Genomic DNA, 24,423 nt, shown 5'->3' with positions numbered 1-24,423 from the left:
GGGGATCTTGTGAAAACAGAAGGGACATCAGTAGAATAGAAGTGGGGGATAAAGGGAAAGGAAGGAAAGAAGGGGGAGGAAAGGGAATGAAGGTAACTATTGAATGAAGTTTATCAAATTATGCTATGTGCATGAGTAAATATATTACAATGCATTCCAACTCTATATGTAACACACCAATCAAAAAGTAGAAGACCAAGAAAGTAGAAGGGGGGAGGGAGGAGCAAGAGGAAGTACTTGGGATTGAAATAGAGAAAATTAATGTGTTTATGAATGTCAAAATGAATCCATTATATATAACAATAATCCTCTACACACAAACAGATAGTAGGTAGCCATTTAATTATTTAAAGTTTGTGCACCTCTGGTCAAGAGGACTAGTAAAGAAATTTATGCTCTGACCAAGGAGATACATGGAGTGCAGTCATTTAATATGACTTTGCACACTATTTCATCATGGGAAAGGAAACATACAAATAATTAAATTTTAAAAAACAGATACATACAGTATTTGCATACATTGTTTACAAGAAAAAAATTCTACAAAATGCACACACAGGTAATAGTTGGGAAAGTAAATAAACACCAAAATGTTTGCATTGGTGGCCTTAGGGTGTTGAGAATAACTACAATTTGGAGGTGAGTACTTCTTTTTTCTTCAATCAACATACATTTGCAAAAATGCAAAGCAGAAGACCTATTAAGGTTCATGGGGGAAAGTGGTCTAAAACAATGTCTCACACATGTTGTCTCTTTTTAGCCAGTTTGCAGGACCTGGGTCATATTTCATGACTGCAGCGCCCATGACAAGCACTGTGTTCCTCTATGGCTATGCTTTTAAACATATTGATCCAACGTAGACTTCAGATATACTTCTCCAGGTATCCCCAGCTGATTCTGTCATCTGCAGTTTCCTTCCGTTGTGTGAATGGCTTCATAGCAAGAAGGAGACTTGTGCTTTTCTAATTTCCCTCTTCCATAATATACACCCAAGGAAAATGCTGCTGCCTTAACGACTATCCCTGATTGCACGGCATTGTCTCACTTGTGCTTGAGGTTGATGCTGGAAAACAAAATATTCTGCATGGAATCCTGATTCCTGGAAACACATCTAAAGCTGCAAACACTTGAAAAGAAATTTTGACACATGTACTGTTACAGAACTGCTTTTGATTTTTTTCCCATGAGTATCCAATGACTTCATCATAAAAATTAACTTTAGTACTTCAAAAGATAGATTTAAAAAATGTATACAACAGATAGGACCTAAACCAGTGCTTCCTGGTCTTGAATTTGCATACAAATCACATAGGAATTATGTTAAAACATAGGTTCCAATTTACTATCCCACATTTTTATTACCAAATGACTGCAATCGCCTTCAAAGCCTTAAATAGAATAGACATGTGTAGATAATTCCAATCTAATAATATTTTACATGGATTTAATTATTGACTTTTTTCCTCCCCAGTATTAGGCATTGAATCCTGGGGTGCTCCACAACTAAGTTCCACCTCCAGGCCTTTTTATTTGGGTACAAGTTCTCACCAAATTGTCCAGGCTGGCCTTGAACTTGTGAAACTTGTGATCCTCCTGCCTCAGCCTCCCAAATCCAAAGGAATATAGGCATGTGCCGCCTGTGCTTGGCCATATACACCCTAAACAAATACTCTTTAAGAAAACCATCCAAAGTATTTTGAATGCTGCTTAGCCACCGATATTGCATACCCACAACACAGAAACTCCTTCCTCCTGCTTCCATCTACTTCTGCTCGCCCCATCCCTCAGACTCAAATTCTACTACTCCTTTGCATGAGGTTGGATTGACATGTTTTCTACTCTCTTGGGGTTCTGTTTCTCTGCACTTGATTGCATTTACATATACATCGTACTTGCCTTATCTAGATTACTGGTCCCTTGAAGGCACTGTGATGGATTCTGAGCACGTGCTTCCAAATAAACTGGGTTCATGGCTCAGTTCTGCTACTTTGGGCACCATATTAAGTCCTACTAAATGAAGCTAATATGACAATGATATACAGCATTTAATGTGATTTTTTTTCCTAGAACATCACTTAAAAAGTTAAAACTGTCCTTTTTAAAGTAATATTTCTAAATAGGAAAAGAACAACATAAGTCTCTGAATGGCCACTAGGATTTTCAAGATTTTCTCATCTAAAATTCCCACAAATTAGGATGTTGAAAATTTTATCAGGAAGATCTGGTATCATCTCTTCTCTGAGAGCTCCCCAAACATATCTAGTAATTGAAATAACCAAGCTTAAACTGTACCATCTTAATAATCATATTATAACTTATGTATTCTAAATTAATATTCTGTGATAACTTTATGAGAATTTACTATGAACTGGTATTGGAACATTTTAAATGATTAAAATTCTCCAAATGATTCCCAAAACTTCACATATTAATTTTTTCTTTAAAATGTTTATAGACTTTTTAAAGGTCATTGAAGAAGAGAACTGAGTGAAAAACTGGTAAAAATAGTAACACAGATTCAAGGTACATCAAATTCCATGTGAAATATAAAACACCCTTATCTAGATACACCAGAGTGAATTTAACACACTAAAGGATAGCCATTTCTGTATGGAGAAATGGCTATCCTTTAGGATGAAAAAGTGAGCTTGTAAACCTGAATAATAATCAGCCAACTAGAAGATTTTAACAAGTTATCCATTTTTGACAATAATAATGGAAGTAGGAGGAAACTTAGAAATAACTAGACTTTATTTATTCTCTATCATAAACTGTGGTTTTTAAGATTTAAAATCCCCTCATTATAGATGACAATAATAGCAACAGAGAAGTCCTAGTTTATGACTCTATAATCCCAAAACATGCGATGAATAAAAATACAACCTGGGTGATTCAATTAATATTTTTAAATTAGCTTTAAAGACAATCCAGAAATGTGAAAATGCAACTAGGAAATACTGGAGATAATAAACTTTACCAGTAATCAAGAAAAGGAAAGATATGCATCTGTAATCCTAGAGGCTTGGTGCACTGATATAGGCTTGATAGTTCAAAGCCAGCCCTGAAGCAACTTAGCGAGATCCTGTCTCAAAAAATAAATAGAAAGGGCTGGAGATGTGGCTCAGTGGTTAAGAAGCCCTGAGACCAATCTCAGTACCAAAAAAGGAAAAGATGAAGCATTTTTTCTTATCTCCTAAATCTAAATTAGCAATCACTAAAAATTCACTCAAACAACTGGAGGGTGGGAGTAAAAAAAAGTGATCCACATGTCTTTTTGGTGTTAGTAAAAATTAAATAATTCCTTTAAATAGTAACTGAGGATAAAGTTAATCTTTATAAGCCAATAGTGTGATTTATAAAATTTATTCCAAGACAGGTTCCAAATCAAATGTTACATTATGATGTATTCAATTAACATTCTGAAAAATGACATATGACCATGAATGCTACACATAGTAATACAGAAAATGTCTGAAATGTTAATATGTACACAATTTGCTCATCAATTTCGTTTCTAAGAACACAAGACCCTCAAACTATTTACAGGTAATATTTAAATCTTGAGAAGCTGGAAACAATCTCATTGTTCATCATGGGAATTATGAAACTCTGAATAGTGTTCACCACTGAAAGAAAATGTGGATCTGTATCTAACAAAAGAAACCCATGATGTATTGAAGAAAAGTACAAAACAGTAAGCATAGTATACTCCCATACTACTTTTTCATCTACATGAAAGAAACCAAAAGTACTTAAAATATACACACACAGGACCATGAAGTCTTTATAAAAATATTTTCTGTATTTTCAGGTTCTTTGCATGAGTACGTATTTACACCATCAGAAAATAAATGTTCTCTGTTTGCAATAAAATTGTGTGGGCAAGATGTAATGGCACATGCCTATAATCCCAGCAATTTGGGAGACTGAGGCAAGATGATTACAAATTCAAGGTCAGCCTCAGGAACTTAGCAAGGCCCTGTTTCAAAATTTAAAATAGAAGGGTCTAGGGATGTGGCATAGTGATTAAGCATCCCTGGATTCAGTCCCTGGTACCAAACCAAACCAAACCAGAAAGAAAGTACAATTGTTTTGTGGGAATATAGGAGTATTAAACATTAATACTGCACAAGCAAAATTTCATGTGGACAAGAAGAAAATGTGATGGATGAAAACAAAGCTGGATCATTTATGGTAAGATGGTTGTGAACTTTGATTTCCAATGATATTTTTGCAACATCTAGGGTTTTAAAATTCATACTTTTACTTATTAAAACTGCTCAAACTAGAAGCTTCAAAGTAGGAACATAATACAGGGTAAATTTTAAAGTTAGAATCCTACTTTTGCCATTAAATATATAGCTGTGCAATCCTGGCTAAATGAATACCTAAGTATCAGTTTTTTTGTGATGAATATTGCTCTAAAGGGTTTCAGTGTCCATTGAAGATCAAATTATATGAGGTACATAGGATGACTAATATATATATGGTGGTCATACTAGTAGCTCAAACTGTACAAAGTTATACTGTTGTTTTTTATCTAAAAAAAGCTAGTTTCTTGTGCTCAAACAAACAGCTCTTATTTTGAAATGTTTCATGCCAATTCCCAAAGCTAATTACTAATTTAAATATGTATTCTAAATGGCTCATGAGAATCTTTTTTTAGCAGTTGGAAGAGATCTCATTTTAAACTTAGGGAACTGAAACCATCTAAATTCCCAAACACCAATTAATGGCAGAACTTGAACACAGAAAACTTTACTCCAGTTTAAAGTTTCAAAGAGCCCCAATCCTTAGACTTTAATAATAATAATTAAAAAAAATCATTACAATGCCATTTACAGGGGGGAAAAAAAAGGAGAAAAAGGATTTCAATCTTTATATATTGAGAGACATTTTAGTTCCTCAAGGGACGGGTTCATGTGGAGGTGGAAATACTCTAAACTAAATGTTCTTCTTGGTACTGGTTTTGGTTAATTGAAAAACAATTTAAAACAACAAAAAAGTACAAAATAATTGGGATAGATTTGTAATAAATAATAGTGGCAGGTGAAAACCTAGGGCAATTTAGTATTTACCTTTTCAAATTCTATAGATAAGACAGACAGGGAAAATCCCATTACAATGCTGTCATAAAACCAAACTACTCCAACTTGTATCTCCAGAAAAGTGGTCACTGCTTAGAGAAAAAAGAAAAAAAAAAAAAAAGATTAATTTGCAATTAACAAATCAACAGACATATCCAGCTTCTTAAAAATGCAAATGTTTTGTAATTTAAAAAGCAGACAAAAGAGCAGCTATCAGAACAAAAAAAGTTATGATGGAAGAGAGGCATGAGCTGCTCTACAGAAATATATAATGTAAATGGCAAAAGAAAAGATTATTTTTCTAATATTCCAGCTGCCCTGCCACATGACAAAAAGGATATCCCAAATGGTACAAATTCAGAAGTCTTTATTAAAAAAAACCAAATCTTCCAACAGTATTTGACAACAAAAACTCAACCAAATTTATCTGCCACTCCACAGTATTTTAGAAATGAACACTGAAATCAGTTCATAAATTTTCATACAATACCTAAAGTAATCTCCTGCACTGATGGGTCTTCAAAATTTTCAGCATGTTATCATTTTCCAAGCATTCCTGTTGACTAGAGGGCCTCTTATTCTTTCCTTTGAATTTCTCAATTGCTCTCTGCTTTAGTCTTCAGGTGCAAAGTTACTTTTTAATCAGATATTAGAGCAAGTATTCATCATAAAAATGTTTCCATGTAAGCAAGTCCTGTGCTTAACTAAATGTAAATACATATTAAAAATTTTCTGAACTATGAGAAATAAAAATCAGAACTTTAAGGTCATTGCTTAAATCTTTACCAAAGCAAAGGAAACTAATTTTGAAAAGATAATAAATAAAAAACATGGTTGTGCCAAAATTGCCTTTGCCACAGTCTGTGTTTTCTCTCCTTTAAAAATAAGGTCTATCCTAAGCTAACACAGATAAGGGAAGGTACAATAACAATATATTATTAGAAAAAAAAAAAAGTCCCAAAACACACCTAGAAACTGCAAGAGTCAGATGGCAGCAATTGAAAAAACTAAGGTGCAAAATAGATGTGAACTTATACAATCTTTCAATGAACTGACTGAATGATTTCACAATACAATTTAAATGCTAGGATTTCTCAACTATCTTAAGACAGTCCCAATTGAGGGATTTTTTTTTCCTTATATAGAATAATTTCTTAAATGGAAGCACAAGATCACACTTAAATGGCTGATAAATCAATGGTTTCCAGGCAGGTAGAATAAAGAGTAATCTTCATATATTCATATGGATAGTTTCATTTTAACAATGTTTTTCATTTAAAAAAATCTACAAAAAAATGTTCTTTCAAAGGGACATCTAATGGAATCCTGAAGGCATTAAAACAATGAGTTAGAGATGGATCTACCAAACATGGACAGGCAAATAAGATGAAAAGAACCAAGTTCCATGAGAGGCATACACACACACAGAGAGAGAAAATACATAACATTTTGAAAGATGACACAAGAAAATAAGACATTATATTCCTCCAGAGTGTAGGAATAAAGTCACAGACAGAAATAACTTGGTTGTACTGCATAATTTTTAGAAATGAACACTGTTAGAAGCATGTATTAATTTAGAATATAAAAAAAAATTTTCAAAATCTTTAAAAAACCTGATTGTACCCAATGCATCCTAGGAAACACTGACTATGTAAGGTTAGTCTGTAACCCTTTGCTGTCTTTAGTTAATGATCACAGTCAAAATTAGAAGGCTCCTTGGTGTTTGCTTACTCTGTCTGCCACTCTACTCAAGAATGAAGGGAAAATGCTGAGAATTTACAATTCAAAACTCACCTTTATTGGTTACTCTGTAACGTGGATAACAAATATACAAGATTTTAGAGAACCAATAAAATAATTAATTCATGGGTATTTAAATCAGCAATCAAAATGTTTTATCTAGAATTACTTTTTTCTTTTTTAAAAAAAGACTGAATTACAATATTCTATTGTCGAGAACTGTGTGTTAGACAAGCATAGATTTCAAAAATACATTCAAATATATAATGAATTTTCACTGTTGGCATAAAATAAACAATGAATAGAGGTTACTGGGTATACATTCTTAGAAAAGTATTCACTGGAAAAGATCATCACAAATTAAAACTTAAACTAAATCTAAAATCAGAATAAAAGATGCCACAGGAAAAGCCACTTCCCACTTATACTATCTATTCAGAATTGCCAACTCAAAAGCCTTGAAAAGCACCTGAGCTTGTAAAGAAAACAAGAGTGGTAGGCTAATGTCCTGCTAGTTGGATTCAAGAGTCAACTTTTTAAAACACTATGCCAGCCAAATAAAACAGCAGATAGAATTCAGAGTGTGGGCCATGAAAGTAAAACCCTACAAAGTAAAATGACTGGATTTTAATAATCTCAGGGTTTACAATACTTGAAGGTCTTAACAGATTAAATACCTCAGTGCCCATTATACTTTTGGAAATGAACTAGTGCTCAAATGCTTGTTGAATGAATAATATAAAACAAATGGCTTGTTTTCAAATTCCTGATTAAATCATCAAAGGACCAATGAATTTAACAAATGAGTTGTGGAAATATATATCAGTGTTATCTATGCTGGAGGTGGCCTGCAAAGCTTGGGAAATCTGCAGGGTTATTTTCTCTTCTAAACTGCATTTCATAAATCAAAGTGTTAGGTCAAATCAGTCATATTGAAAATATTTGCTATCACAAGTATCTGTAAACACCACAGACAGGGCCCTTTTTCCTTCCTAAGAAATGGTTGTTATTAACAGGTCATAACTTTCCTAGCCTTGTATTTGTATAGATGACTAGGGTAACTCCACATCATGTATGAGCACAAGAGTGAGAACCTAATAAAGTAAGTTATATTCTGCTAAAACACATTCTATTGTCATCTCTAAGAAATTAATTTTTTATAGACAAGTTAAATAAAAATAAATAAAATTTTAAAAAAAGGAAATGGTTGTTAAACACTCACTAGTATAACAATGGATTACATCATGGTCATATATTCACCTGTTCAAATTCAATCACATAAAAAAGACACAATTTTAAAATATACAAAGAAAATTATTGGTGAATTCAATGATAGGATAATGTAATACAAATTTTAATATGTTTTTAAAAGCAAATTTTACAACTGTACAAGGCACAAACTGCATCAGTAAAGGTGGAACACATCACAAAAAAAGAGTCACTATGATACTTCAGATGTGTCTTCAGTTTAAAATACATTCCAATATTTACCCTAAAGTTTAAATAAAAGTCCAGAGAATATAATTTCATCAAATTATGGAAGAAATTCAAGCTAAGTAATCAAGTATTTTTGGTACATGATGTAGAAAGTAATTTTCTTGAAATTTCAAAAGATTATAAAAGAATGTACTCACACATAATTATGATAGCATTGTAATCCAACAAAAAGATATGTGCTCCCAAGAGCAAAAGCTGTCACTAGCTTAAGTTTTCTATGCCTTGTGGATCTACTTCAAGGATTCTATGATAGTATAAAAAAGTAATTAGTAAAATGCCTGACATAAAGGGCCAAATAAAGCCACACCCCATAATACAACCACTATTAAGTACTTTAAAATAGTTAAACAATGTTTGAAGTCTTCAATTTGAACTGGAATTTCAGTTTTTCCCACCAAGCAAACAAAAATCTTAGTGCAGGAAGAAGTTATGTTTAACACTACCACCCCCCACCCACCCATGTACAAGTAAATACTGTTCAAAAAATGTACAAATTTAAAATATAGTGGGTTCTCAAAGTGTGATCCAGGGAAAGTCTCCCAAGACTCTGAAAGCTGTACAAGATCAAACTGTTTTCAAAATAATGCAAAGATATTATATTCCTCTTTGACACTTCACAAGTGCATAATGTAGTTTTCCAGTGATCAGGTTATGCAAATTAAAAAAAAAAAACAGAAATGCAAAAGCAGTCTGAGAACTTGTTCCTATTAAGCTAGACATTAAAAGGATATGCAAAATGTAAAACAATGATCCTGTTTTTCATAGTTTTGGTTTTTAAAGGTAATTTTTTTCATCAAAAAAATGTTTTCTATGTTAACAAGTAAGATTCTTATGGTAATGTTTGTATGAATAAGCATGTTTTTAAGATATCTCAGTATTATTCTTAACAGTAAATTCTGAAAGATGTTTCACAGACAAAATCTCTTTGGGGATTTTCAAAACATTTAGATAATTATAATTATGGTTCTGAGACCAAAATGATACAGAACTGTAGATGGCAGAGGTAAAATGCAGCTAATTTTTCCTCTCCATCTTGCCAGTTGATAGGTACTAGACCAAAGAGGATATAAGTCAGGAGCAAGGGATCTCCAGGTAAAGACTAATCCTTTCAAATATATAGAAGGAACTATTCTAAGGAAGAATGCAATAACCTTAACTCCTTTCTTTTAATATTTATTTTTTAGTTGTAGTTGGACATAATAGCTTTATTCTATTCATTTATTTTTATGTGGTGCTGAGGATCAAACCCAGAGCCTTGCACATGCTAGGCAAGCGCTCTACCTGAGCTGAGCCACAACCCCAGCCCTTAACTTCTAATTTCAAAAAAACAATAAAATATGCTTTTAAATTATACAGAACAAGTTTTTGCCATCCTAAAAGAAATGACAAATGTCTTTCCTGAACAAAGAACAGGAAAGAAGGCATGATTCAACTGGTGAACCAGGACATTAGGTCTTTAGTGATACCACTTTCAAGGATTTTCATTTTAGTAGTCAAAGTAATTCTGATAGTCTATATAAAATTAGAAGCAAATCTAAATAGAAAAGTCAAATGAAGTTGACTTTAAAAATAATGAACAATAAAGATCATGAAAAAATCCATTTTAAAGCTGGATGTTTTCTGAATCTAACCTAATCACCTTGACTTTATAAGCTCTCGTTGAAAGTCCTTAAATTCCCATTTAATTACAAATTTCAAGATTTACCCAGAAAAAAAATAGTCTTTATAAAATTATTTTGATAACAACTGTTTAATTATACTTCTTAGAAGGAAACCCTGGTACTTGGGTAACTGGCCTACAATTATATAGCATAACTTTTGTACATATGAAATTGATTTGGACCCAATACAATCTAAAACAGAAATTCAAAACATTTCTTAAATTTTCCCTTCATGAAAAATGGGCTGAAGGATTCCACCCAAATGTAGAACTATTTAAAGACTATACCCACACATACCTGGACCAATGCAGCAATTATTTAATTCTAAGAGAAATAGGGCTCAGAAAAGGGACAGAGATTTCCCAGTCTTCTTGCTTATCAAAACAGTTCAGATAAACTATCCTTTCAGTTAGGTGTGCACTGGACAGCAATAATCTAAAAAGTCCACAACACTATATAAAGATTTTAAAACACTAAGGTAACAACTCATGTAGTCATCATTGCAAAAGGCTTTCAACATGAATAAAGTATCTGAGGAAACTGATGTTCACCTCTTAATACCAAAGCTTTTAAAATTTTTTTAATAGTTTTAAGATAAAACTTTTCATATATATTACATATCTATGTATGTAATTTCACCTTTTCTTGGTGACACAGCGTTATAACAACAGATAATTATCAGAAAATGATATATTGATGTTCTCTAGGCTGGGCTGCCTTCCCCTCACTAAATAGTCCTGAACAGTGTATGCTCTTCAGTTTCTTTACCTTCTTCCTTTCAAGCCATCACTTTTGAACTACTAATATGCTATGAGCTAGGAAATCAAATAATCAAAATTATTAAAATCTCACACAAAAACAAATGCATAAGCTCTAACATATAGATTTTATGACTTAGATAAGTTGTTCAGACACATATTTTAAAAATTACTCCAAGTTTCTTGGTTGTGTTCCATTTTGATGAGACTGCCAGATTACTCTGGATGAATGAAGCATTACTATATATAAATATTAAAACAAGTTCATTTGAATATTAACAAAAAGATATAACTAAACTTAGTATCACTGCCTTTTTAAACAAAGTATTCCAAAACTTTAAGGTAACATTGGGTTCCAGCTTTTTTCCCCCAAAATGAACATAAACACATGTCCTATCAATAATATCAATTTGTCCAGAAAAGGGGGTGGGGGACAACTGAGGTGCAATCATGTCACAGTTAATGCATGTCTGCTTTCAATACATTCAAAGACAATTAAAATTAAAAAAATCAATAGTTAAAATAGGCCTTTTGCAGTCTTGAGAAATTCAAAATCTTTTAAAAAATTTTGTAAATAACACATACATGCAAATTCTTTATATACAAATTTCACAAAATAAGGAAGTTGCAAAGAAAGTAGAAGTATTACGGTGAATCTGACAAGCTACATTTAAATGCTTTACCACTGACATATTCCTGAATATAGCAATCCTAGTAGTTTTAATAAATTTTCTACATGGCCTTTTTATAAAAAGTTAGTCACTAGAAGTCTTTAAGAATTCAAGATGTTCTCAATTCACTACTCATATTTAAGGCCACTTTGGTAAAGGCATTGCAGCAAGAACACAAAAACAATAGCATATTTTCTAATATTTATTTTTTCACCTGCAAACTGTAGCAAAACATGATCAGCTTTATTATGCAGACAGGTATCCCTCTACATTTTTAAAGAATTTAGGCATGTATAAATAGAAGAGCTCTTTAGAAAGGAAAAATTCAAGAACGAATAAAACCTTCCAATTTTGACTTTGTAACTTTCCAGTAGCAATGGTTAAAATGATTTAGGTCATTCATTCCAAGATATATGACAGCACCTTAAAAGTGGCTGATCTATTTCCCCAGTAACATTTCTCACACAACAATGTGTTAAGGTTACAAATACTGATATGCACAAATAGCTAATTACTAAGAAAAATATGTACAGTACTGCAGCATAATGAATGTGGTATCTGCAATAACTTAATATTAGCCAATTTTTAATATACATGATACCGCTACCTTTTTCTGCCAATTCACAGGTTAAAAATTGTTACTGGAGCCCTCTGTTTTGCACATATTACCTGGTGTTTAATTCACAATGCAGGCTTTTTAAAGACTTCTCTTGTGTTTAAAGCTAAGATCAGTGAAACAAGACAACAGTGCAAGAGGCGGAGAGATGTAATGTGACCACATAAAAGTTCGTTCCAGTAAAGTGTCTATATAAGGCTATAAGAAAGGATTGGTTGATGAGCTTCCTGTTGGAAATTGTCCTGTTGGTGCACCAGTCTAAAGGGAAACACAAGACAAAACAGACAAAAGTGATGTGTGCGCAAAATATGAAAACATTAAATTCTACTTAATATTTATCTAGGTAATTTTATTTCTATTATTATTATTATTATTTTCAATAACATTTATTATAATGATTACTGGCAACAAACTATAATACTACTATTATTATGTATCCTAGACTGTGCTATATCTTTCACAGCCATTATTTCAAACAATTCTTGTAAGATAATCTAAAAAGAGACTTGGTCCTTTAATAGAAGAACTTGTTTTTCAAACAAAAATCTCTTCCTTTTCATACTGATTCATTAAATCCTACAGCCTCTCCTAAAGTGTTACTTTGACAACAATGCAGATTAAGTTTTATATTATAAAATTTATTTACTGTCGGTGCTTTGATTTACAACTAATTATTTTTAAAGGTCAGATAAAGAACATGCATAATTGACTCTTGTCTCAATTTGTACATCTTGTCATATCAGAACAAAAACAGCATGTATGGATATACACATCCTGTTTTTCCTTGAGGCATCAACTTATATAGCAATTAAAATTGAATTTCACTTACCATAAAAGGATTACTAGATACTCCAGCAGCTGCAACTTGACCAAAAGCAGTTACCACTGGCTTTGTTTGTCCAAATGCTGCAAAACCTGCACCTTTTGAAAACAGAATCCTCAATTATAAGATAATCAGATGTTAATTAAGTCTCATATAATAACTTTCAGAGAAATTCTTACCAGAGGAGCAAAACTAAAAATAATCAAAGTTAAACTGTTATGTCTAACAGTTCTTTCAGAAGCTGGAGACAAACCTCCTATGACATGTCTTAAAATAGTTCTCAAAAGCTCTTAAGAAATGATTAATTTCTATGCTATGTATACATATGAATATAGCATAATGGATCTTACTTTTATGTATAATTATAATACATCAATTAAAAATAAATTCAAAAAATAAATAAAGGGCAACCATTACAGTAGGAGGAGGAGCTCAGATGACTGGGAGAGGAGAAGTACTAGGAAATGAAATGAAGCAAATTATGTTATGTGCATGTATGATAGGTCATAAGAATCCCACTATTATGCATAATTAAAATGCATATATAAAAATATAATTTAAAAAGCAAATGTGGTGTATATATATATACAAATACTATAAAAAAGAAATGGCTGATTCTAGCTTTACTTAACTGATAACTTGTGACTGGGAGGAGTTGTGTGGGTGGACAACACAACAATTTCTACATAAATCACAGTATTTATTTATTGATTTATTTTTAAAGAGAGAGTGAGAGAGGAGAGAGAGAGAGAGAAATTTTTTTTTTTTAATATTTATTTTTTAGTTCTCGGCGGACACAACATCTTTGTTGGTATGTGGTGCTGAGGATCGAACCCGGGTTGCACGCATGCCAGGCGAGTGCGCTACCGCTTGAGCCACAACCCCAGCCCCACAGTATTTATTTAGAAATACTTTATCATATGGCTCTTCCATAGACCATATTTTCAGACTTTTATCTATCTGGTGACTTAAAAACCCATGGATTTTATACTCCAGCAAATGTGAAAAATAGGTAAAACAAATTGTTGTGGGCTGGGGATGTGGCTCAAGAGGTAGTGCGCTCGCCTCACATGCGTGCGGCCCGGGTTCGATCCTCAGCACCACATACAAACAAAGATGTTGTGTCCGCCGAAAGCTTAAAAAAATAAATAAAAATTCTCTCTCTCTCTCTCTTTCTCTCTCTCCCTCTCTCTCTCGCTCTTAAAAAAAAAATTGTTGTATCTTCTCAAGTCTTCAATTTAGAAAATTGCTCTCTTACACACACACACACCCCACACCCTTATACAAAAAAAGCACAAGGCAACATTTTTGTGATGACAAAACAAACTAATACTCAAAAACCTATAGTTTCCTTTTCAAATCAAAAAACATACAAGATGAATTAAAAAGAAAAAAAAGACACTGGTTGACTTTGAGAAGGAAGGGTATACTCTTTAGAAAGCTGTCATTTCAAAGTCCAAGCAAATTTTCCCAAAATCTGTAATATGGGCACAGAAACTCAAAAAAATCATTGTTTTCTGAGATAAAATCACTGGAGGCTTCTATTTTTGTATAGTAAAAACTCAGCACATAACACTATAGCATTCTTTAGGTAAGTCTTTGTTCCAAACACCTTATATTATATTATAATATATAAAGGATATCTAAAGTGGACTTACTGCTATTCAAGTGTCAGTTCTTACCATTGGGTTGTTGAGAAAAAGCTGTTTGTTGAGGGAAAGCTGCTTGGGCTGGGAAGGCAGGCTGCTGAAAACTGCCACTAAAGCTGGTGGGAAGACTATAGGGTGCAGGAGTGCCAAATCCTGCAGGCATGCTCATGGATGCAGTGCCAAAGGTTGCCGCTGACAGAAGAAAAAAAGGGATAATCAGTTACGCAAAAAAGGGGGGGGGGGGACAGTATGCTTCTTATACTCAACATTGTACAATACATAACCTACATTGAAAAATACTAAGACATATATTAGAGGCATCTGAAATTCCAACAAAGAAGTAATAAATCAGGAAATTTTGTTCTCCTGAAACCCATGACAAGAATGAAACCACTAAAGCTGTCATTTCAAAGTCCAAGCAAATTTCTCAAATATATAAAGTCTAAAAACATGAGTTTGCTTTTTAAAGCACATTATAATGCAATTCACATGTATATGAGTATACATTTTTATTTTTAGGTTTGTTTTGCCATATACAATAATAACCAAAATTTTAATTTTATTTCCTAAGGTGTATGTCCCTGGAAAACCATTTTAAATTCTCTACAGAAGAGTTCACTAAAAATAATTGGACTTATAGGAGAAAGAGGATTAGAGGCAGACCAGTAAAATCTATTTAGATTTGTAACTAAGGGAAAAAAAAAAAAAACAGTTGAAAACCAAAAACACTACTACAGCCAGGTAGGTAGTACATGCCTATAATTCCAGTGGCTTCGGAGGCTAAGGCAGGAGGATTATAAATTCAAAGCCAGCCTCAGCAATTTAGCAAGACTATGTCTCAAAAAAGGGCTGGGGGACGTGGCTCAGTGGTAAATCACCCCTGGCTTCAACCCCAGTACCAAAAACAAAAACAGCAATAACAAAACACTGACACAATTAAAAGGACATGTTCAGTTCCTACTACATCAATTAAAATAATCCAAGAATTCCCATCCTTTTTGAAAGGTAAATAAAAATAACTTTAGAAGAGAACCGAGAAAGATGGGGACTACTAAACAATAAAAATTAGAACAAAATGCAGAAAGATTGAAAAGGGCATTCTTAGAAGAGAAAGAATGTAGGGTAAGAGGGTAACAGTACTACTGTACTCCTCCCTGGATCTGTGTCCCACTGCTATAACGTAATAGCAAAACATTAACATGCTGGGGGAGACCTGGGTGTGAACTACCTATCATACTTCCTAATCATCATTTATAAATTAATTCACACAACAAAAACATATAGTAGCAGAATAGTGTATTTTTTATTGCTAGTAAATATTTAAATAGCACCTTTCCAACTATTGGTCCTAAGAAGGCACTCAGTAAAACAAGATATAATATTGATTTAAATAGACTTCTAGTAATTACATAATGAAATATTGTAAGCATGCTACTATCAAAATACCATAATAACACACTGAACTTCCTGATCTTAAAAAAATTAACATGATCACTGATTAAAATCACAAAAATTACTTAATACTAAAGGTATTCCATAAGATCTATGTTTTCTTCTTAAAAAAGAAAAATAAAAAACAAGTTATAGATGTTGCCCAAAGTAATACAAGAGTTCTAGTGTTTACAACAATGCAATTTTGCTTAATAAATTAATTCTAACTACACATCAAACTTAAAAAATTTAATCGTTACTGACATATAAAAAAGGGAAAATAGGCACTGGGAAGCAAGTGAAAGAATAAGCAGCACACTGAAAGGGAAACAGGAAGGTATTACAGACATTAATGCACTGACATAACTTTGACAAATCACTGTTTAAGAAAGCACTAAAAAGCAATACTGGGATACAGTTAAGCAAAACCAAACTCCATGGAATATGTTAAAATGGTTTGGTATATCAAAAAGGTATCACTTAAAATACTATGAATCCAAACTTAAGAAAAGGAATCAAAAAAGCTACTAACATTCTACTGTGACCATGGAGGTAAGCAATAATGCTTTTCAGCATTAAAACATAAATCACTATAAAAAGATTTTCATATAACTTTAATACAACATGATCTCAATGCCACACATCCATGCCCACTCCATTTTAAAACATGGAAAAACTTAATTCCACATGCAAGGATCCAGAACGCTAGCAGAAGCTTCAACAAGCGGGTAGACAAATTGCCACACAAATCTAGATATTAGTTGTGGCCACCTACCAAAATGAGCGTGAGGAAACACTTGAGAATGCATTGCTCCAGAAAGGCCTTATGGAAAGCCATAAAGAGACCAATGTCAATTAAGTTGCGAACAACTACTGTTCAAATAAAGTAAATTTGTTTCATTAAATAATTCTCAAATTAGAATGTGCTGTTGCCAACTGGATAGCATAAAAATATATAAATTAAAACACAATCACAAAATGAGCATTTTTATTCCAACTATATTCACAATACTATAATATTTATACCACTTGAAATAAAGAAAAATTTAAGAGAATAAATATCAAATGAAGAGACATTCATGAAATTCAATTTCTAAAAAAAGAACTGACATGTATTTTCAGGTGAAGATACAACTATATGTATAAAAAAAGATTTGTACACATCATGAGCTGCATCCAAAAATGCTATTTAGCATCTAAACCCCAAGTCTTAAGAGAAAGCACCGGAACAATGCCAGATCATTTTATTTACAACTCAACTAGAAATACATAAAGATGACTCAAATGAACTAAGTATCATGCAAGTAAAATTATTAAACATGGTTTACTAAAAAGGTGAGTGGGGACTTTCAGCTTAAAATACAATCACCTTTAAGAGGAAGAAAAATGTATCTTGTGCATCTTACATACCTGGCACATTTGAGGATAAAGAGGTTACATATAAAGATATGTAATTAACAAAAGACAAACAGGCTTTGCTGAACACTAAAACTTTTTTTCACTGTTGTTTAACAAAAAGGAAAGGGGCTATTTCTAAAATATATTTATATGCATTTTAAATTACAATACTTTTAAGATTAGCATAAATTTGAGGAAACTGAATCAATGTTGGTTCTGCCATTGTCTGGGAGCACAATGTTACTTAATAGGGGGCATGAAGTGACCAAGCAGAACCTATGCATTTCACAAAGCTGTTAAGAAGATTAAATATAACAATGAATCAAAGTGCTGTATATTAAACAGTCAACAAATGTATTTTTCTTCCTAAATTAGAAAAATAAACAGAGACACACACACACACACACACACACACACACACACACACACACACACACACTGTGCTCTTAATTCAACCAAAGGTTAACTGAAGGAGTGTTCTGTGTTAAGTTTGGTCACTTGACATGTATCTCCTTTTTGGACCACTCTAAAGCTTTAAGAAGTCCTGGCATTTCCCATCTGTACTTAAGAACAGAATCCTTTTCCATGAAATACTGCTACAAGATTCAGTCAACAGTCATTGTTAATTAATAGTAACACTATATTTCAGTCTGGAACAAAGATGCCAATCCCTAAGCTTTGGAGTACCAAAAATGCTATAAATTTTTCTTAAATAACTTTCAAGATAATAATTCATGTCATACAATTTGTCCGTTGAAAGTACAGAATTCAATATTAATATATATACACAGGCATTGTATAAACATCACCACAATCTAATTTTACGTTTTTATCCTCTCTAAAAGAAATTCCATATCCAAAGGCTACTACTTCCCATACTGCCCCATCATTACCACCATCTCAGCCTCCTACAACCACTAATCAACTATGATAAGTCAATCTATTTTCTGTCTCTGTAGATTTTATTGTCCTGGGCATTTTATAGAAATAGAACGATAAATGTGTAGACTTTTGTAAGTAGCTAATGTTTTATTTAGAATAAAAATCTCAAGGTTCATCCGTGTACATAATTATTTCATTACTTATTATCATCAAAAAATATTCCACTATATGGCTATTCAGCATTTGGCTTCTTCAGTTGATGATATGTGGGTTAATATATATAGGGTTGATGATATTTGTTTTCATTTGGGGGGTACTATGAACAATACAGACATAAACACTTGAGTAAACAAGTTTTTTTGTGTGTGAATGTTTCCTTTCCTTGTGGGTATATTCCTAATAGGGGAACTACTCTTTGTTGACCTTTTTGAGCACAGATGTACCTTTTCATATTCTCACAAGCAATGTATGCAGTTTGGCATTTCTCTATATCTTTCACTAATAATTATTATCAGAGCCATCATAGGTGTGAAGTAGCAACACATAGTAATTTCAATTTGCATTCCTCTACTGACTAATAGTATCTTTTCATGTGTTTACCAACTATATGCCCCCTTGGAGAAATGTCTATTCAAAATATCTTTTGTCAACTTTTAAATTGGGTTGTCATTTTATTATTGAGTTGTAAGAATTCTTCACATTTTACAAATAAGTCCATTGTGAGATATGTGACTTGACAATATTTTCTCCAGTCTGCTATGAAGTTTAATGTTTGTTGTGTTCATTTTTATATCTATTTCCGTTTTAAAGTACCAACCGCAAATTATTAAATGTTCGAGATGTCTAAATATTAAGAGCAATTTGAGGAACATGGTGAGTATATCAGCTCCTCTATTACAAAAATGTCTTATACAACCTAATGGAACTCTCTACTTAGGTTTTATTTCGTTTTTCTTCAATTACCCCCATTCCTTTTTTTTTTTTTTAATCTCATTTCCAGAGTGAGGTGGGCCTACTGAAACAAGTACATATGCTTATCAGTGTATGTTACAGAAATGCAAAATCTTACTGGAATGAAAAAAGTACTGGTTTAGAAGTGTCCTGAATGTTAATATCAAGTTTAGCCATTACTTAATATTGAACCCTAAAGGCAAACTGGTTTCTACCTAGGTAATAACATAAGGCTGTGGTGTCTGGATACTACCTATGGAATCTTTCAGCTCTATATTTCTATAAGTTTATCTCCCTGGAAAGAAAAAAAATTCTTTAAAACAGAAAATAAAGTTCATTTTTTCAAAAGGACTTCTGAAAAAAAAGGCATAGTATAAGTGAGAGAAGTTGTAAGAGAATTGTCTAATAAATGACAATTATCTTAATTCTATTAATTGGATTTAAGGACTGAGGCTGGGAGAGGACTCTGCTAAATGTCACAGAATCCTAAAATTAAAAGAATACTTAAACCATGCAGGGTAATCTCCTAAAGAAGGTTCTTAAATAATATGTTAAAAGTTAAAGCTCCAAAGTCTTGAAAATCCAGGAAGTATACTGGTAAGACTTTTCAAATTTCACATGAAACTGTTCTGAAATGCCCTTTTTCAAAAGCTACCTCAATTTTGTTGATATAAAGCAGTGAAAATTCCTAGTCATAAGCACAGTCCATCAAAGTTCTATTCATATTTTAGCTTCAATAGAAACATGCAACATTTGCTTTAATGCATTCAATAATAACCTAAAAAAATAACCAATGTGATAAATCCAAAAATGACTTATAATATAAAAATATTTTACCTCAAAATAAAAATTTATGGACATAGTATATTTACCATTCTAATAAACTAGGCTTATATTAAAATTGATTTATCACCTATATATTTTATGATTTTATATCCTATGTAGAATCATAGTTTTTAAAAGACTTTCATGTTCTAAAACATAATAAGTGAAAGAGTTCTTAATTCTGAGGACAGAACTTAGAGGTACAGTCATGAAAAGAAAATACTAAAGTAAAATGCATTAAATATATAATCACACAGTGATTTACATCATTTGATTTTACACCAACCCTGACAGAGAATACTGAACACATTTTTATAAATAAATACAGCAATAAGGATCAGAATATTTAGTGATTATAACCTCATACAAGTTTTCAGTTTCCATTCCTCAGTTGCTAAATGTGGAAATCTATAAACTCATCAATGGTACCTTGCAAAGAACTTTAACAATTATTAATACATCTCCCTATCATCCTTATCCCATTCATTAATAAAATATAAAAAACATTCTTAGTATCACCTAGCAGATAAACACTAAATCAGGATTTGAACTCAAGCTGGCTATACCCATTTAATTTTTCTAAGCCTCAGTTTGCTCAATTCTTACACCAGGATTAAGACAGTTATTTGATGAGAGCTTCAACAATTAAATGAGACAATGTTTAAAAGACTATTGTGTCACTGAAATATTTTACAAATTCCTTCCACTACTTCAAAATAATACAGCAAGAAACAGCAAGGTCATAGACCAAATAAAAAAGAAATAATACAAATAGAAATTTAAAGCAATCATTAGTTAGATATACTTAACAACCAAAGCACAATAGAAATTTTAAATAATCATTGTATTAGATTGACCTAAATTTAAAAATAAATCATTTTTAAAAAATTAAATTTTATGTGGAATTCAAAGTTATTTTAAACAACTATTATGTTAAATACCAAAAATTCATAACCAAAGATATTTATGAAAGATGAAGATAAGAAGTTATCTACTACTAGCATCACAATTCTTAATCTTACCAATGACAAAGAGATTTAATAAAAATCACTAACCTTTTTATGATTTAATCTAAATGCAATGTTGTAAGTACCTACTTACTCTCTCAAGATTTTATATCAACATTTGCTAAAATTGGAATCAAAACTTTGGTTCTAGAACTACTAGGACATATACACAAAATCAAAGTTTACAAAGTCTTCATTTAATGGATACCGTCATACCACCTGTACTTTCTGACATTCCAAGGTGATGGCAAAGAGCTCTGATGTACAGCATAATAAGACAAAACTCGAAGAAAAACAATGAGAAAGATGTAACAAATCCCATTCATCTTATGTGGTCTTATGGGGAAAAACAAAATTCTCTTAAAATGTTAATATTAAGACTGAATGACTCATAGCCAGAAATTCTAAATCCAGACCAACAAATGTTACTTAGTTCAATTCCAGACCAACAAAAATTACCGGGTTTAAGCTCCTCTTTGGTCATATGTTAGCTATATGGCTCTAAAGAAATCTCATTCCCATTTGATCTTCCCTACCTGAAAAATGAAAGGTTTGGCCAGAAGGGGAACACTACATCTTTTTTAAGGTTCTTCTCAACTGATAAATTCCAAAATTGTGTAAATTTCTCACTAGCTTTTGTCTTAGCTTTTTGTCTTTCCAGTTTCAATTCATTTTAGTAAGAGGCCCCATTTTGCAATGTTATTCACAAGGTCTTTGTGATAAATTACTTCCCCAATGCTTACTATTTCATACTCAAGTCTTTTTTTTCCCTTACCTGTTGCTCCTCTGGCATTTGTCTGAAATGGATTTGTAGAAGATGCCACAGAAGGACCAGCAGCAGCAACAAATGGATTTGTGGAAGGCGTAGCTTTAAAAAATTATAAAATATACTATAAAATCCTAATTTATTTTGTATTCAATATTTTAAAAATTTATTCACTATATTTATAAAGATAGAAAACATAAGCTTTGTGATAATAAATCACTGCTTTGACTGCCCCTTGGTACCCTTAAGAAAATGCTACACAATACATACTTAGGTTCTTTATAAAAACCAATCAATATATATCAGGAGTACATACCTCCAAATGGAGCAGGCACACTAGAAGAAGCAGGTTGTGTCTGTGCAGAAGCACCCACTGGCACTGTTCCAAAAACATTGCTGAAAACAAAAAGCAAAAGTAATGTGCCTGCAAGGCAGCCATAGAATATGGAAACAGATAACACTGAACATATCATGTATATAGCAATTATGAAACTTTTGAGTCTCTCTCAAAATGTATTTACACTTTAAAATACATTATTATCCCAATAATCGACAAATATTTTATGTATATTACATTCATCAGTTTGTATCATAGAGAAAATAAAGTTGAGAACTTTAGAAAAATATTCCTCAGGTTTAAAAATAATTTAAGCTATAACACAAATAATACTTTTGTAATAACAATTTTTAAAATAAAATGAATTTAATGAGAAGGTAGATTGTTTTATATTTCTGAATATCCCTTTAATGGTTCGCTTAATAGAGGACCAATATATTTTAAGAGCTTTAGTAGATAATTGTGGAAATCATACAGAAAACCATATCAATGAACTTTCTACACTTCATTAAACTAAAGTTCACTGGTCTATCCTGTACTTTAAATGAATCATTTACTAATAATTTTATATCATATATTGGTCATTTGAAAAACACTTGTTTTGGCCAGTCACAGTGCTGCATGCCTATAATCCCAGGAGCTTGGGAGGCTGAGGCAGGACGATCGCAAGTTCAAAGCCGGCCTCAGCAACAGTGAAGCGCTAAGCAACTCAGTGAGACCCTGTCTCTAAATGAAATACAAAATAGGGCTAGGGATATGGCTCAGTGGTTGAGTGCCCCTAAGTTCAACACCTAGTACCAAAACAAGCTTATGACAATCTTCCAAATGTTGTCATATTTCTTTATACAAAATTTAAAAATCACATCAATATGGCTAACCATAACATCCAACAGTTAATGAGAAGCTGCCACGCTCATGATAGTCTATTAATTTTCCAAAGTCTTCTGATATTTGTGGAAAACATCAATTTCATCAGTGATTTTTTTTTTAGTGACAAACCCATTTTTTGGAATATGTCTGACAAATACTCAAATCTGAATAGTAATGGTTAATCTCTGAGTCAAAGAAAAATGGTGTTCTATAAAATAAGAGGCTATTTCTTTCCACAACTCAACCAACTCTATAAGTAATTTCTTTTAAGACAACTACATGCACCAGAATCACTTCATGTATACCTTATTTAACACAGAAAAATCAATAAGACAAATTAAGGATAAAAATTTAATAAAAATTTAAAATGTTACCGCTTCATCAAGAAGATTGATAAGAAAAAACTGATTAGGAATATTCACAAGTAAAACAATGTGTGGTGCTGAGAAACACAGAGACTACTGAATGACCACTATCTTAATTTATGTTAAGATACCTACAGTTTCACTTGCCATTCCTTACTCCATCAATACAAATGTCAATTGGCAAAAAAGAAAACAAACTTTCAGAATTATTGTAGAAAGTTTTTTAACCTCAGATTCCTCTGTAATAATTTTAGGTACCCCAAATATTCTATGGACTACTCTTTGTGCACCACCAATATACAGCAATATAATATTAATAAACCATTTGTACTGTATAACTCATCTAAGTTTCCTGAGTTTATGGTCACCTAGTTATAGTTCATTATTAATATCTAATATGGACAATCTTAATACATATCCTAAATTTTTTTCCCATTTGGTGCACAAAAAATTCATTATCAAACAGTTCAAGGAGGTAGTGTTAAAATTCTGCAATTTCTCTCTAGAAAGGCTGTGAAAGGATAATAAGAGAAAAAAGCAGGTAATAATCCACAGGCATGGGAAGTAGAGATGATTAAAATTGTACAGGCAATTCTCTGGGGGTCTGTTTTCTTGACCCTAAAATGAGCAGTTTTTAAAAATCTAATATTTTAAAATGAGTTAAACTTTCTACTATAAAGAATTTCTGTATATCAAACACACATAAAATTGGTAGATCTTTGAATTTATAAATACCAATATGACAATAAAATGTAATACAAACTGATGTTGTGTTTTGGTGTGAACAGTTCTAAAAATTAAGACTACAATATAGTATTTTCACTGTTTAGTCTCTGATTAAAAACTGTACTGTATGTAATTTGACTGCTAAATGGATTATATGATGAGTATAATCTGTATGTAACCACCCATTTAAAGATGTGTACTCTCCAAATTACATTTTAGCACTCAAGGATGAAAAGGAACAAAACTTCTGGTTCATTGAAGGAGAAAATTATGAAAATTACTCAAGGATTATATTCTAATTAACAAATTAAACTCAACTGCCTCAGATTTAAAACTATTCAATCATTTTTTATATTATAC

At 32.0% G+C, this 24,423-nt stretch overlaps 1 protein-coding gene across 7 annotated transcripts in view; it reads right to left on the bottom strand.

The window, feature by feature from the left end:
* Positions 1 to 764: 764 nt before the first annotated feature.
* Agfg1 (ArfGAP with FG repeats 1) overlaps positions 765 to 24,423 on the bottom strand; it is a 65,516-nt gene continuing 41,857 nt past the window's right edge. For 3 of the 7 annotated variants that reach the window (XM_026396242.2, XM_026396244.2, XM_026396245.2), the window contains 6 exons: positions 22,082 to 22,161; positions 21,775 to 21,867; positions 16,712 to 16,759; positions 14,539 to 14,697; positions 12,863 to 12,954; positions 11,607 to 12,291 (listed from right to left, as the gene is read on the bottom strand). In XM_026396242.2, the coding sequence (XP_026252027.2) occupies positions 12,232 to 12,291; positions 12,863 to 12,954; positions 14,539 to 14,697; positions 16,712 to 16,759; positions 21,775 to 21,867; positions 22,082 to 22,161 (532 nt within the window). In that variant the 3' untranslated portion in view covers positions 11,607 to 12,231. Of the gene's footprint in view, positions 1,064 to 8,464; positions 12,292 to 12,862; positions 12,955 to 14,538; positions 14,698 to 16,711; positions 16,760 to 21,774; positions 21,868 to 22,081; positions 22,162 to 24,423 lie in introns of those variants that run through there. The other 4 variants (XM_026396241.2, XM_026396243.2, XM_026396246.2 and 1 more) reach the window with 2 other exon arrangements.

The sequence above is a fragment of the Urocitellus parryii genome, chromosome 1, assembly GCF_045843805.1.
Source record: "Urocitellus parryii isolate mUroPar1 chromosome 1, mUroPar1.hap1, whole genome shotgun sequence".
Lineage (NCBI taxonomy): Eukaryota > Metazoa > Chordata > Mammalia > Rodentia > Sciuridae > Urocitellus > Urocitellus parryii.
The sequence above is the reverse complement of the archived record's forward strand: the minus strand, read 5'-3'. Positions and strand labels throughout refer to the sequence as shown.